Source organism: Ostrea edulis, chromosome 5 (genome assembly GCF_947568905.1).
Source record: "Ostrea edulis chromosome 5, xbOstEdul1.1, whole genome shotgun sequence".
NCBI lineage: Eukaryota > Metazoa > Mollusca > Bivalvia > Ostreida > Ostreidae > Ostrea > Ostrea edulis.
The window spans coordinates 59,349,506-59,366,775 of record NC_079168.1 but is presented as its reverse complement, the minus strand read 5'-3'; the positions used below and the strand labels follow the sequence as shown (position 1 = coordinate 59,366,775).

The 17,270-nt window shown below is 33.4% G+C and overlaps 1 protein-coding gene across 4 annotated transcripts; it reads right to left on the bottom strand.

Moving 5' to 3' along the window:
* Positions 1-312: 312 nt before the first annotated feature.
* LOC125650878 (uncharacterized) lies at positions 313-17,259 on the bottom strand. 4 transcript variants are annotated; one of them, XM_056164957.1, is made up of 9 exons: positions 7,112-13,240; positions 6,556-6,678; positions 5,984-6,085; positions 4,891-5,049; positions 3,304-3,428; positions 2,526-2,693; positions 2,147-2,360; positions 1,635-1,906; positions 313-547 (listed from the first exon to the last, which is right to left on the bottom strand). In XM_056164957.1, the coding sequence occupies exons 4-9, from the start codon at positions 4,997-4,999 to the stop codon at positions 377-379; spliced, it is 1,059 nt and encodes a 352-aa protein (XP_056020932.1). In that variant the 5' UTR covers positions 5,000-5,049; positions 5,984-6,085; positions 6,556-6,678; positions 7,112-13,240; the 3' UTR covers positions 313-376. The 4 variants fall into 4 exon arrangements, with proteins under 4 accessions (XP_056020932.1, XP_056020931.1, XP_056020933.1 ...); XM_056164956.1 differs by having other exon boundaries at positions 4,891-5,046; XM_056164958.1 differs by having other exon boundaries at positions 1,635-1,903; positions 4,891-5,046.
* Between the last annotated feature and the right edge of the window lie 11 nt (positions 17,260-17,270).

Here is a 17,270-nt window from a genome sequence, read left to right as displayed (position 1 = left end):
AAAACTAGAAATAAGAATCCTGATTTATTACAGACAAATATTACTGTTGATAATGATAAATACAATCTGTCTTCCAAGTTTCAATTGAATATCTTCAGTACTTCCGGTTCTATTAATCGTTGAATTTGTACAGGGAGGTTTTCATCTTAAATTGTCATAGCGTGTGTATTGAGTTATCTCTCTCATATCTCATAATTAGGTTAATCATTAATTAGTCCTTTGCCTGGTCTTTTCTTTGTACCTGAATGGTAATTGATTTTTAACCATTCCTACCAACTAATATGGCGGATTAGCAGAGAAATATGGCGGACATATAGAATTATACTATATTTATTAATTCATTTCAGCTTTAATACATGTAAACACTACAGTTATCCTACACAATGCAAATGTCACAATTCCACACAGAATCCTCCGTTAACTTTAGATAGTCCTTGCAGGATAAGGTGGTGCATTTTCGGTGGTACCATTTTCGACAGCCATCACATGCAACCCAGTGTAAAAACTTCGAGCCAACTTTCTTGCAATTAAAGCATGTGGTGATTGTCTGAAAGGAAATCATAGTATATAAAATTAATTAGCAACTCAATGATTTCATATTTTGCGCAAGTCCACTAACTTTGCATTCTTTTTTGAGATTAAAGAAAATGTGCTAAACGATAATAAATCATCACTCTCATCACTATATAAAATCTAAGACTGGATGTTTGCATGAAGATGCTGGGGGAAGTGCTCATATATGCAATTTCTCTTCTCAGCCAAAAATGGGCTACTATCAGTCAAAATTGCCAGAAAGAATACACATGTATATGGGTTTAGGAATTTGTCCACATAAAGTGACCCCACCCCCACCCCCACCCCCACCCCCCTCACAGATGAGATATCTTCTCGGGAATAAATGTGCAAGAAAATGGAATGTTGTTTTTTTTTGTCATTGGGGTGGGGGTGGGGTTCCAGGTCTTTTATTTGATCAGACTTCACAACTAAGGTTGAATTAATGATGGTGGTAACATTATTCCTGTGCTGAATTGAATCAATTTACATTTATATACTTATTAAAGTAAACCTATCTATTATACTTGTATCTATAATTGATTTAGGGTATGTATGTTTATTAATTTGAAGATGGATCTTAATTTCAAAAGACAGCTTAATACAATTTTATGTATGTAACACCACATGCCCTATTCATGGTGATACAGATTGATAGAAATAACTACTCCTGAACAATGACAGGGTCAAGGTTAATTGGGTGAGCAATGTGGCCTTCTTTTACTGTCTCAAACTTAGTTGTAGATCTGAACACAATTATTAATGTCATGGACTCACCAGCTTGCACACTTAAAGTGCAATTGAGAATAGTAAACTCAATGTGAAAGAGTTGGTACAACTTGACTTAAATAATTAACATTAAATGGCATAAGAAAGTACACCACGACTGAATCTTAGAAATGGGGAAAATGTGAACGAGTATACGTAGAACAGCATCAGCATGTTCCCCAGCAGGATTCCTACCAAATCAGGGCAGACAAAGCAAATCTAGATTATATTCCTTCAATTATGTTCCTGTACAGTCAGACATTGAAGTCTCACTGTTGTCAAGGAATTGTCTTTGTTCCAACAAAACAGCCTACCTTTTTCTGTAACTTCTGAATAGGAAAAGGCAACTGCGGGACAGTTCTATGTGTTGCCTGGGCAGGTAAAGCTGCCTCGTCAGTTGTAGTTGGAGGAGGTACAGCTGCCTCGTCAGTTGTAGTTGGAGGAGGTACAGCTGCCTCGTCAGTTGTAGTTGGAGGAGGTACAGCTGCCTCGTCAGTTGTAGTTGGAGGAGGTACAGCTACCCGGTCAGTTGTAGTTGGAGGAGGTACAGCTGCCCGGTCAGTTGTAGTTGGAGGTGGTACAGCTGCTGAAACATTTCAATGATCAATGATTTGAACTGGTACCAATGCCTAGTGACATCTCAGGCAGATCTTTTTGAGTGACTGACAGATGACTGAATTGAAGATAGTATGTTTGCCTTTTTTTGACAATTTTCATTGATTTTAAATCAAAGGGATTGGAAATAAATTTTGACAGGTCTTCAATGGCTCTATAGCATTAGGCAAATCAATAGCATTAGGCAAATATCTGACTTAGAATAACTGACCTTTTAACATAGCCGATGCCACTGACTTCCATTGCTCTTCAGTCATGGAAGTCTTTGGAATGGTGACACATTTTTTCAGTTTTCCATTTAGTCGCACCGAATGATTCAGCTTGCCTCCCAGAGCCTGAATTTCCTTACGAAGGCTGGGGTCTTTAATGCTGTCACTCTTGACAGCAAGTGTCGAATTAACGATGGTGGTAACACCATTCCCTTGCTGTGGTATAAAATGAACGTATATTACAACTTGACCCCCTCCAGTTCTTCATTATATACACACCACATTCTAATGTCATTTGGTACACTAGATGGTAGTGATCGAATTACAGGGTTATAGTGCTTGTACAAGTCTTTTGAAAGCATTAATGTTGTAGGTATATACCTGTGATGTGCAGATGTTCAAAAGAGTCTTCATCAAATTAGATGTTGGTGTATCTGCAACATCCCTGATGCTGGGGTTTATAATTTCCTTATAATATGGAATAAGGACATCTTTAATGTAGTTGAGGACTGTCTCCATTAAATCGTAACGCCCTGCAGCATTTAGAAACTACAATAAAAAATAATCTAGTATAATAATAATCTAATATAGAACTAGAACTGTCCTTTTGGGACTATTACCCCCGCGGGCACGCTATATAATGGATAAAACAGACATCCTTATATAAATACAGAAGTTGTGTAATCTCATATTTCATAATAATCCATGCAATAGATTCTTAGAACATGCCTTGACAAATCATGCCCATAGTTTCACTGTATTTTGTAACAGCTGTATTTGAACAACACACTCCAAATTTATGAGTTTAGTGTACATGTATGTTATGTAAGCAATAATTGAGGTATGTTATTGTTTCCTAACTGTTGACCATGTATGAATTGCAATCAAAGTTTATTATATATCACATTCAAGGATACTTAAGTATAATTAATAATGTAGCCCTCTGATTTTTTTTTTTTTTAGGGAGAGGTCAAAAACGTCAGAATAAAAAAAAATTGGATAGGGCTACATTATTGCAGCTAGTTTTTATGATAGAAAAATATATAATTTTATCAAAATTTGAATGAAAAGCCAGCGCAGGTGATCAATGTTCATCTTTCAATTTTTATTAAGATGCCTGATTTTTAATTGTAAACTTGTTGACATTAGATAAAAGTACCTTCCAGCAACTGTCAATCACACGGAGATTGTTGCATCCCTTGCTTTTGCATAGAGGTGAACAGTCTTCCTCTCTGTGTTCATATAATTCCTCTTTTCGAATGCTGTCTATCTGCTTCATCAAATCTGCAATGAAAATAACATGTGAGGCTGCTGTTTTAATTTTAATAGCAATTCTTTAGCATTTCCTTGACAATTTTTCACTCTCAACCTTGTTAAATTATAATTACCAAGCAAACTGAACTTGCATTGCACTTGGCATACCTTTTTTGGAAGAACAATCTTTACGCAAAAGGATTTACGGTACATGTGATTGTAAGTTTAAGGTCAAAATTCAATGAAAATGCCCAAAATAATCCAACAGCATATGCCTGTATTGTTTTTGCAAATTCTAATTTTCTAACACTGGTGCAAGGCTAGAACAAATAATTCACATGTGTACTAATATCTACAACAATACATATTCTATTCAGATATGTTTAATTGTAATGCAACCGTACCGTAGAGAAATGTAGAGTTTTAACTTTTGCATTAAATCTAAAAGGTTACATTTCATTCAATGTTTCGTTGATGTTGTAATTCTTAGATGTACTGCAAGTATGATTTATATTTCTTTGTAAGTTAGAATTTGGGAATTATACAAGAAATCCCAAGTCTATTAAAATTTCAAATATTTTAAAAGTATTTTAAGATCATTCACATTAAAGATAAAGGCAATGAATGACATTGATTTCACCATTAGGTAGTGATGGGAATCGTTGAGAATTTCATAATCGATGATTGGTTTACTGTAACTAACTAATTATCGATTATAATTGGACATAGAAAAATTCTATATTAATTGTACATATGTACTGAAAAAGTGTAAAGAAATATTTTCTACGTTTAAATTTGTTGTTTCTATAGCTGAGAGAGTGTAAGTGAATATTTTGTGTGTATTTTTTTAATTCTTTTAATTACATATATAAAAGTCGCCAAAAAACAGAAATCGTTTGTTTCAGTTACGGCCCGTATATCAAAGTTAAATGTCATTAACTGACGATGACCCGGCTTAATTAAAATATAATTAGGGCCTAACGTTCAGCAAAGCAAAATGAGGAAAGAAATTCATTTTCTTAAAAACAAAAATTAAAACAGATAAATTATAAGAGATTAATTTTTATTGTCACCAACTGAAAACACGATACACACATGCGGAGTAACAGTGGTCTTTGAAAGCGGTTTTTATCTGTGTAATTCACACTTGGCTTTGCTAGTATCAAGATTCTCTTTGATAATTGTGCTTCGTTTACATGCCTGAATCATTTAGTACGTCTATCTCAGTATCGGACCAAGTTACTCCCCGTACAGGTATGGATACTTTCGTTTTTGAGTGCGCCGCCCTATTACGATAAACAAAACTTTTGGTGTACTAGATAGGTCACGGTAGGAATATTCTTCAAAAACTACAGTCGTTGAGAAAACAAAATCTAAAAGCTGATTAATTGGAATAAAAAAATTCGTAATCAAGCGCTTAAATTACAATTTGCCAACAATCGATTGATTTTCGATTATAATCGATGATTGGAACACCACTACCAATAGGTACCTTCTCTTGTCTTATTCTTTGTGATATAGATATCAAACAGCCCTCTTTCTCTGACTTCATTTGCTATCTCTCCATTAAAATATGCAGCAGCAGCATTTTTCCTTGTCATGGTTACCTGGAGACTTAGTCCAGTTGAGTGGTCCTCAGCCACAGAAGCTACTAATGCAAAACATGTAATGAATTTATAGTAAGGGTAACTCCATATCTGCATTAATACTACATGATTGAAGTATGAAGCACATTTTTAGCCGAGTTGCAACGAAGTAGAACTCGGCTATTGGTTTGGTGAGGAGGAGGAGGAGGGGGGGGGGGGTGGTGGGCTGGGTGTCAACAATTGGTTTCCGGATGATAACTCGAAAAGTTTACAATCCAATCAAATGAAACTTTGATATATTGTTGGGTACCAGGTAAGGAAGACCCCTATTAATTTAGGAGAAAAATGGTCATAGGTCAAGGTCACAGTGACCGAAAATAGAATGAAAATTTCAGAAAAATTGGTTTCCGGGTGATAACTAAGAAAGTTTAAATCCGAATCAAATGATACTTAAAGATATTGTTATGTATCAGGTAAGGAAGACCCCTATTGATTTTTTTTTTAGAAAATAGGTTTAGAATTAAAAAAAAAATTGGTTTCAGGAGGATAACTCGAAAGATATTAAAACTTGTATTCATAACTAGAACTTCAAACAATTCCTATTGTAATATAATCAGGGTGTACGAGTTTTCAGCTTTGATTAGCGGTTATAAAATTTTCTTCTGAAACAGTTCCTATTGTTTTCTAATCAAGAGGATTTTAAACTCCTGGAGATACAACACCAATTCATTTACTTGTTTTTAAAATTCATTGATGACTTAATTGGCATTCATATAGGAGTATTAGATGAGGTAATATACAACAATGAAGGATGCCCATTTCCAAACTCCTTTTAAAGATGTATTCACAAGAATTTATTACATTATATCCAACAATTAGTTCTTCACAATTATATAAATATGCCACATCATTCCCGACTTTACAATGTATCCCATGCAACTCGGCTCATGCACCCCTGGGTGCATATATTGATTTTTTATTATTTGTACAGTATATTACCTTGAAGTGACTGTGTTTCTTCAATTGTAATATCACCCTCATCGCTGTTCAGGGTATCATTGACATTGTCTTCCTGTGTGCAAGGAATGAGTTCTGCAATCTCTACGTAACATAACAGTAAAAATAAATTGATATTTATCAATACAATAAACAGGTATATTTAATAATGCCACCATTGAGATTATTTTTATTTATTGATCTACCTTTATTTTTAAGCATAAAATAACTATAATAAATTCTTTTTCTGCATTTCAAATTGTTGATTGATTGATTGTATCTTGTTGAACGTCCCACTCGAGAATTCGTAAATCATATGGAGACGTCACCATTGCCTGTAAAGGGCTGCAAATGAATTCAGGCCTTATTATGATCAACGCTAACAGCTAGTCTTTGAGCAGGAAGGGATCTTTATTGTGTCACACCTGCTGCCTTATACAAAGGACTGCCCCAGTAAGCAAGCAAGGGGTAATGATCAATAATGTAACCCAGATCCCCACAGAATAAGGTAACCTGCTTCTTAACTAATAAAGTTGCACTGGGAATGATATTCATGCATACCCTTGTATTCTTACCCAACTCCTGCTGACATCATTTGGTCCTTCCACGCATAGAATTGTGCTGTGTCCGGGTGACTGTCTGAGTATACACAATTGTATATTTCTGCAAAAGCTTGGTGTGATACAAAGGCGTGATTGCTGTGAATGAAAAAATTGAAACTTTTTATCAACTCTGCATCCACTTATCAAATGATACTCTGTTGACTTCAAAGGATTTTGTTCCAAGACAAATTGATATGTTTGGTGCAATCAATTATCCATGAGATATTTATATATATATATATATATATACACGGTATATATAATTTCAACAAATATTGATTTACTAGGCAGTTGGGAACAGAAAGAAAATCCACACATGACTATTACTGGGCATATGATTATGCCACTCAAACCTCATTTGCAAGACATACCTACAGCTTGAATTCCATAATGTTTGCATCATTTATAAGAAAATGACTGTGATTTTAAAATTTTCCAATTGTCCCTAATACTAAGGAACAGAGTAAAACAAGTTTGGGAAACATAAATATGGTATGTAAGTAATGGACTCATGCATGATGCTATATACCTGGACTCGCACATAAATTCATGCAGATCTTTATCGAAGAAGACTTTATTACTGGCACATTTCCAGTCACATGTTATGGGCTCAGCATAAAACATTTTCCCTCGATTAGGAACTACATAACCAGTTAAATGGTAATAAATTCTGCATTTTTTGCATTTTGAAATGCCTCGCTGGCCAGGAATAGGTCCACCAAGACTGTAAAATGTCACACAAATTCGGGAATATGGGGTGGGTATTTTTACCGCCGGACACCGCCAGACACAGCCGAACACCGCCGACCACCAAAAATATTATGTATATATTAAAATAAATCCCCAAAACAGACCTTATTGAATAATTCAACGTATTTCATTCATATAATGAACTTATATGTATTAATAATGTGACAGAATACTGTAAAAGTTATGTACAACCACCGCCGAACATCTGTATACTACCGCCGAACACCTAAGATGTGCTTTATAGTATGAAAGGTGGGTATCATGACTCTTGTAACAAATATCACAAATAATTTATGATGTTTTTAGCATTTTATAAAACCTAAAAATAGGAAAATGCAACAAATTTCATGTGTAACCAGGCCTTTTTTTGGAAATATATCAGACTACAGCTACAGTTTAGCGTTTGACTCCGATCCCGATCCCGATCAAATTTAAGCACATTGCTGATCACCAAATATAAACGAGTACAATGAAAAAAATGAATAAATAAATAAATAAAATAATTCAATAAATAAAATAAATAAATGTCTATTTCAATAATTCAATGTATCGTTTGTGTTTGTATCAATAACTGTAAAGTTTATGTATATGTAACTACCGCGGAACACTTGCTGCCCACCGCCGAACATCTGAATACTACCACCGAACACTTAAGAATGTTAATAAAATGTTATTTACAGTCTGAGAAGTGTGTATCATGATTCTTGCAATAAATTTCACGAATTATTCACGATGATTTTGTAGCAATTTTGGACTTCGACTAGAAATGAAAACACGGTGTATCCCGGTCTATATCTTTTGAATCAGTGTTTGGTGGTGGTATAATGTGAATCTATTATATAATGTTATCATTTAAAGATTGAAGCAAATAAAGGAATACTTTACACGCTGATAAGAAAATAAGATAATGTTTGCAACATCTCATGTCTATCCGTGAATTGATATCAAAATTGAACTCTTTATGCATCTCAGAAGTAGGCCTAACCTGTTCATAAAACAGTCACTCCACATGTTCCAGGAAAAAATGCACCGAATATGTGAATAATTCAACGTATTTAATTCACATCATGAACTTACATGCATTAATAATGTGATAAGATACTGTAAAGTTATATGTACATGTACAACCACCGCCGAACATCTGTATACTACCGCCGAACACCTAAGATGTGCTTTATAGTATGAAATGTGGGTATCATAATTCTTGTAAGAAATATCACAAATAATTTATGATGTTTTTAGCATTTTTGTTTTCCTAAAAATAGGAAAATGAAACAAAGAAGGTGTTGCACGTCTCATGTTAATTTCCCTTAAGGTGTTGCATGAAAGATCGACAAATTTAAGTTATTCAATACACTTTATATGATAAAAGAAATTGGAACATATGTCTTGATTCAATAATTTTTGAAAATAAGTTTGAAAGACATGTATTGACAAAATTAGCCAAAATATTTCGAGTTTAAATCAAGCTATAAGCGATTCATATAATGTTTAGCGTTAAAATGGTGGGATATCCCCGAATTTCAGAAAAACTGCATCCGTGAAACAAAATAAATTTAGCATGAACATGTTCTTCGAGTTTTCCTCTAAAAAAACTGTCGCTTTGAAATTTGTTTCACGGGGGCATTTTTTGTTGTTGTAAATTTTAAAAAAAATCGAAACGACTTCACTGGTATTATTTTAGAATTAGCCCCTACGTTTTATTAAAACAAATAGAACATAGGGCTAATTTTAATTGGACTGTACAATACACATACAACATACATGTACAAGAAGTATACAAAGTCTCTAAGGCCAGACGTTTGTATATATGTAAAAAGATCAAAGGAAAGATGAGGAACTAATATCAAAAACAAAATAAAAATAAATGAAGAAATTATCCATACAAGTATTGTATTATTTACTACCAAAAGCAGTACTGCTGATAGGTTACAAAGAACATATATTACAATAATAACATCAACATAGGCTCTACCTGTTGCCCAATCCTGTTGAGTTTCTCAATAAAATATGTTTAAATTAAAAATAAGTTATGATAAAAAAAAAATTAAGCACGAAATAGAGCATGCGTTTCAAATAATATAAAGAATCTTTTGTCAATCTACCAAGACGAGACAATGACGAAGTTGGACAAAAACTATTGACAAATAACAACTATAATGCCGCACATTATTATTATTATAACTTAAATAAAAGTATAAATCATGTTGTTGAAGTAGCTGTGGATCTACTCCAGACTTGATAAAAAAAAAATACATGACTGCGTGACCACCTAGAGGGAGATAGACGGCTAAGAACGTACATTGTAACTTCGTTTTAGAGGAGGGGTCTCTCTCTCTCTCTCTCTCTCTCTCATGTTGTTTCATTATTTAATGCATCTAAATTAAAAAATGATTTCATATAGAAATGAAAAATTTTGATAATCGATAGCGTATATGATTAGAAGCAACGGCTATTGGTACTTTGTGGAACGGAACGGAACCGATTGTGGGGTACCCTAAGGGAGAATCCACTGTAAAACAAATTTGGTTGTAAAAATAAAATACTGGACTTTAATCTTCTAGTTATATACATAATTGTGTCCATTGATGCTGGCCTAAGAGAAGTAGAGATTTGTAAAACAGAATACCAGGATTTAAAGTTGTATTTTTTAAATATACAATTGTGTTCAATCATCTGACCTTTACTTCTGCGTTGATATCTGTAGTTAATGTATAAACTATGCTTAATTTTAGATTTGCATTTATTACTGATATAAAATGGATAGTTTCTGCGCTGGTTCCGTTCCGTTTCGCTAAATACCAATAGCCGTGTGGATATTAGTATTTAACGGAACGGAACGAAACATCGAAATTCAAGAGTTATTCTACATCTACAATTAGACACTTGCTATTCAATTATGCTCATTCTTTTTAATCGTACAGAATCTTAAGACAACGAATTATCTTTTTTTCCGATGGGGGTGGGGGTGGAAATAACTGCTTTCGCACACATGCATGTGTTCTTGAACATGTTTGAAATTTTTGATTGCAATTTGTTTCGGTTTTGAAGGCGCATTTTCACACGTGTTCAATCGCATCTTAAGACACTGAATTCTCTCTTTTCTTTTTCTTGTTGTGTTTTTTTTTTTGGGGGGATGGGATTGTAAATTAATGCCACGTTATTTTCTCCTGTTTTTGTTGAAGCTTTCATTTTCATCGGTTTATTTGATCACTCTGAAAGTCAGAGGAATTGTAGGATTCCGTTCCGTTCCGCTAAATACCAATAGCCGTGTGGATATTAGTACTTAACGGAACGGAACGAAACATCGAAATGGAAGTGTTATTCTACACCTACAATTAGTCTTTTGTTATTCAAATATGCTCATTCTTTTTAATCGTACAGAATCTTAAGACAACGAATTATCTTTTTCCCTATGGGGGTGGGGGTGGAAATAACTGCTTTCACACACATGCATGTGTTTTTGAACATGTCTGAAATTTTTGATTGCAATTTACTTTGGTTTTGAAGATGCATTTAACACGTGTTCAACACTCCCGATGAACATTTTTTTAAAATGAAAATCTCTATCAAAGTACATTGAACATAAGTCTCGGTCAAATGTAATTAACTCGGGATTTTAAAAATAAATCATTCGATGGTTTGTATTTTTACTTCTATTATTTATGTAATAAATCAACTCCAATTTGTTAATCATTGACAATGCTCCAATATACTGGATCAAGTTATATTTGTCAAGATACATATTAACACAATATGATCACAGGTGCTTGGGTTTCATATAACCAAAACAAAAAACAAAAAAAACCCACCAAATATATCATGGTTTTCTCTCTTCTTGGTGATCAGCAATTCTATTAACATTCTTACGTGTTCGGCGGTAGTCTACAGATGTTTGACGGTGGCTGTACAGTTTTCGATACAAATAAATAAGATGCATTGGATTATTTAAATAATATTTTTTTTTGGTACTCAGTTTATATATATATATATATATATATATATATATATATAACACATTATTTGGTGATCAGCAATTTTATTAACAGTCTACAAGTGTTCGACAGTGGCTGCATAAGGGTGATTTAAAAAAAAAAATGACTGCTGTTGGCCGGGTTATTTATTTATTTATTTTTTTCAACTTCGCTGAATCATTATAATTAATAAATGACCATATTGTACCTAGATCTAAGTTTGATTATTCAAAGTTGTATTAATGTAAAACTTATACGGTACCAATTTTGATGCACCAGATGCGCATTTCGACAAATAATGTCTCTTCAGTGATGCTCATCCGAAATGTTTGAAATCCGAAATAACAATGAAGTTTTAGAGCTATTATAGGGAAAAACAGTGTGCCAAAAAGTGGAGTCAAATTCAAATTAAGATAAACGAAGACATATAAAATTTTGAAATATTCTAATAACAGCTAGTATGTCAACCAAAAAATAAAAAAGACAAATAACTATAGTTAATGATATTGATGAAAAAGAAAATATTTTTTCTCTCCAAATTGTTACAAGTGTATCGTGTAAGAGTAGAACAGACAGTGCATTTTGTAGTTTGCATAAAATGTCACAAAAAAGGGTTACACTCCGCGGGACACTTTTTTTTTACATGTTCTTTTATGACATAACTTTTAAACCAGTAAATATATCCTACTGAAATTTATGGGATTACTAAACACATTATAAGAAAGTAAATGGGTAGTCTACTTGTATCAACAGGGCAGTTTAGATAAAGAAAAAGTGTTCGGAGGTGGAGAGCAAGTGTTCGGCGGTAGCTACATATACATAAACTTTACAGTTATTGATACAAACACAAACGATACATTGAATTATTGAAATAGACATTTATTTATTTAATTATTTTATTTATTCATTTTTTTTCATTGTACTCGTTTATATTTGGTGATCAGCAATGTGCTTAAATTTGATCGGGATCGGAGTCAAACGCTAAACTGTAGTCCGATATATTTCCCAAAAAAGGCCTGGTTACACATGAAATTTGTTGCATTTTCCTATTTTTAGGTTTTATAAAATGCTAAAAACATCATAAATTATTTGTGATATTTGTTACAAGAGTCATGATACCCACCTTTCATACTATAAAGCACATCTTAGGTGTTCGGCGGTAGTATACAGATGTTCGGCGGTGGTTGTACATAACTTTTACAGTATTCTGTCACATTATTAATACATATAAGTTCATTATATGAATGAAATACGTTGAATTATTCACATAAGGTCTGTTTTGGGGATTTATTTTAATATATACATAATATTTTTGGTGGTCGGCGGTGTTCGGCTGTGTCTGGCGGTGTCCGGCGGTAAAAATACCCACCGGGGAATATGGATATAAAGTTTCACCACATTCAACACACTGTTGAACAGGTGGGTTTACAAATTTTAGATAAGGTTCCTTCCAGTCTTGAGAAGCCTGCCATAAAATTCCGGAAATGTCTTGTGGGTTCTCCCTCCAAAACTGGATGTAGTTCTCGCAATTCTTCAGAACTGGTATTACATGATTTAAGGTCGCAGGAGGAATATCCTTAAAAAAGGGAGATGCCATGCATATATTTAAAATCAACATTGTGCTGTTTAAGAAGTTAGCAGGCACATGGTTTATGGCACTTGAAAGGATGGCCAATTGGGGTGGGGTGAAGTATAGGGAAAGCACTCTTATTGTGTCTTCATTGGAATTCAGTGGTAGTAGGTGAATCTGCTCACAAATTTTTCGTCTGAGTTCTGAAATTTCAGCGGTAATGGCTTCTTTTTTCCACATTGTGCTAACCAGTGACTCTATCTTCTTGGATGGTGTCCCTTCACATGCTTTGGACAGTGACCTTTTTGCTTTTGGTGTCCGGTCTCTTTTCTTCACATCCCTCAGTGTCCGTCTCTTCTGTGGAGTTTCTGAAAATACATTGAAAATAAGTGATGAATAGGAATATGAATATACATGCGCAATACCTATAATGAGTATATTCATACTATTAGCTAGTCTACACAGTAAATCGGGTTAAAATGAGGAATTCATACAGTCATTGTAATATTGTACTCGCAGATAATTGTACTAGCATAGGACTGAAATGTTAATGTTAATGATGCCCTGCATTGAATACTCATATCGATGTTAGGCTTTTTATAGATACAACCCTGAAAAGAATATTCTGTGCAAGAATATTTGGTGTCATTTATAAAAAGAAGGCATACATGTATGATCAGTGTAAAAGACTGTTAACAAAAGTTGGTAAAAGAAACCACAAAGGGTAACCACTAACATTGTCACTCAAAAGTCTATTTGAAAATCACATTTTCATACAGATTTATTGAAATTTGTAAGACGTAAGTTTAAATGAGACATTTCACCAGGCACCGTTGTCTTTTGATTGCTACATCGTTTTCTACAAATCAATTTTAGTATATTGTAAACATTTAGTTAGTTTGTTTCATTGTTGTTTTTTTTTTTGGGGGGGGGGGTTCTTTTTGTATTATCCTTAATAACCTTTCCTTTGATCTTTTTACATATATACACACACCTGGCTTCAGTTAGGACTCTGTATATTGTATTGCATATTGCAAGGATTTTCTGCTTTAATACCTTGCTCCCTTCAAAGACAGGTGTACCCTTTGAAGTACAACAGGTGTGAAAGAAGAAATCCTACTACTGTATATCTACAATATGCTGGTTTTATAATCTTCTGTGTCATTTAGTTTAAACAAAATTTTCATATTCATTAAATAATGTTGCATAGGGCTAGGCAACAGGTATCATACATGTATCTTATAATTACCTTCTCCTTACAATGTCAAGGTAATGCTACATATATATCATATATCAAATAATATTTTATGATATGATATATTGGCATATTACATTCATGAGTCAATAAATAATAAAAAGGAAAGAAAGTAAAAGAAATTAAGTTATTTACTACTTATATTAATAATTGGTAAGAGCAAGAGGGAGAGAGAGAGATCAGCCCATTCAATGAAAGTATGCAAGAAGGACATTCCATTAGTCTTTTTTTGTTTAGCATTCACCTTGGATTTAAATTCGTATCTTTCTATCTGTCGTGAGGGGGGGGGGGGGGGGGGCGGACACAAATTGGTAGAAAAAATTCCACATTTTTAGTGTAATGATACAATTTCTATCAGCAATTGGGTATTTCCTCCCTAAAGAACTTTTGATCATGATCAGTCAATGCACCTTATCCAACTGAAACTGAACTACACATTGTATTTTGTTCTGTCATTGTAATCTTGCTCTAAGCTCTCTTTGTTATATATAACACATATCACAGAGAGAATGCAGACTGATAGACCTTGCCTGAGAAAAGGGAATAGGACTATAAGATGCAGTCACACAAATCATTTGTAATTGTTCAGTCAATAATGGTTTTCCCCATTTCAAACCTTTTCCTTGCAAGACTTTAGTGATGAAGTCATTTCGTAATGTTATATTGGATCATGATCAAACCAAGATGCAAACAAACTTCATTTTTTTTTTGGCTATAAAGTTCTCCCAAACCCTATAATCATGTTAAACCCTCACCTTTCCTTTCATCTTTTTACATATATACACACACCTGGCTTCAGTTAGGACTCTGTATATTGTATTGCATATTGCAAGGATTTTCTGCCTTAATACCTTGCTCCCTTCAAAGACAGGTGTACCCTTTGAAGTACAACAGGTGTGAAAGAAGAAATCCTACTACTGTATATCTAAAATATGCTGGCTTTATAATTGTCTGTGTCATTTACAGAGAAATATATTTTGATTATAACTATTAATCATTGTTACCAGCAAAATATTATATTAATATTACTTTTAAAAAATTGTCAGAATTGTTGTCCATTGGATTCTGTCATATCCTATTAAAATATTTCTGCATTTTTTCATCTGTGGTAGATTCTAGTGAACTTAGCTAACTATGAATATATTTTTAAAAAAGAAGAAGATATTTCTGTGTCATAATTCAATTCTCTTGTCCCACAATCTAGTGTGATGAACATTCAGCATCATATTTTAAATATGCTAAGTCCATGTAAATATATTCTTTTTAAATCACATGCAGATACAAAGTAAACATTAAGGAGTCTAAAACATGTAGTATAAACAACTTGGTAACTTTGAATTTTTGTAAACAAGCCCCAAAACTTTTTGCCCCATCACTTCCTTTCTAAACTTTAGCAAGGAATAGAATTAGATTAAAAAGTTCTCTTTTCAGAAAGTTAGAACTGATAACCTTTTCAAGGATGGAGAGCACTATTCCTTTAAAATTACATGGACATAAAAAAAATTATATATATAAATGGTACAAAGTGCACACACATTGTTACTTTTTTTCTGTCAACACTTTTACCATTATTACTTTGCTAAAAGTCAAAATGTAGTTCTCTGTCTAAAAAACAATAAACTGATATTCACATTTTTTCACCAAGAACACCCCCCCCCCCACCCCCACCCCCCCCCATTTTCTTTTTTTGGTTACTGTCATTCACCATTCCTTTGATCTTTTTACATATATACACACACCTGGCTTCAGTTAGGACTCTGTATATTGTATTGCATATTGCAAGGATTTTCTGCTTTAATATCTTGCTCCCTTCAAAGACAGGTGTACCCTTTGAAGTACAACAGATGTGAAAGAAGAAATCCTACTACTGTATATCTAAAATATGCTGGCTTTATAATTGTCTGTGTCATTTACAGAGAAATGAATGAAAATTATTAATTATTAATCATTAATTGCACTCCAATAATTTGTAATTTGCTTAGATAGCCTATATACAATGCTATTTCTTGACTGGAAGTTGTAATAAAATATACATCTACACTCAAGGATCATAACATTTCCTCACTTTTATATATCACTATATATACATTACATGTAAAACTTTCATTTTTTAAAAACTTCACAAACTTTTGACAAGTAATTTTCATCATTATGATTTTTTCAAAATATATGCAGAATTCACTCAAGACTCATGAAAAATGTTATATAGGGTACAAAAAATATCAATAACATATTTAAATCTAGGCGATTATGCTTGATTTGGGATTTTTTTTTTACAGCGATGGCTGTATGGATATATATAATTAATTAAGTGAATTAACTCAAGCTAAATATTATATATTAATTTTTTTACATACATATTTTAATTACTGCAAATAGAGTGTAAGAACTGACCCATGTTGGAATTAACTCCACAGTTGATTCACAATGCAGATTGATGGATGCAGATGAAGAACACAGCTGTTACATGTACTTGATTGTTCAGGTAGCAATTAAGGTAATAATCACAGGTAGCGGGAGATAAATAACTACTGGTAATCGGATCCAATTGACACTCAATGTATCCACTGTACCCCTGGGTATATATAGAGCTATGGAGGTGTGGGCATGGGATCACTGACCAATCGGCTGCATCCTACTGAATGTAACCACTGTACCCCAGGTTACATAATACAGTCACCTATCATAATGTGTACTTTCATTTTCCATATGAGTTGTACCACAGGAGTCGGCAGTTTTATCAATAAAGTAGAAATATATGAGAAATGGGCATAAATACTACCACTGAGCTTCGCGAGCGCTCGCTACGCTCGCGAAGATCAGTGGTAGTATTTATGCCCATTTCTCATATATTTCTACTTTATTGATAAAACTGCCGACTCCTGTGGTTGTACTGTACCCTTTCTGTAACTTTCTAGTATAGACATTTATAGCATGTAACCTAGGGTACAAAAGTATCACCTTAAAACAGAGTCCTTATTCCTTGCCATATCGGACGATCACTGATATACCTGAAGGAATATTTCCCCATGTGTATTTATCTGCTCCAACTTATGTACATTGTAATTCACAAATCATTTAATTCCACCGGTCATTATTAAACAGGAAACGAGTAGGCTTACTACTAAACAGAGAAAAT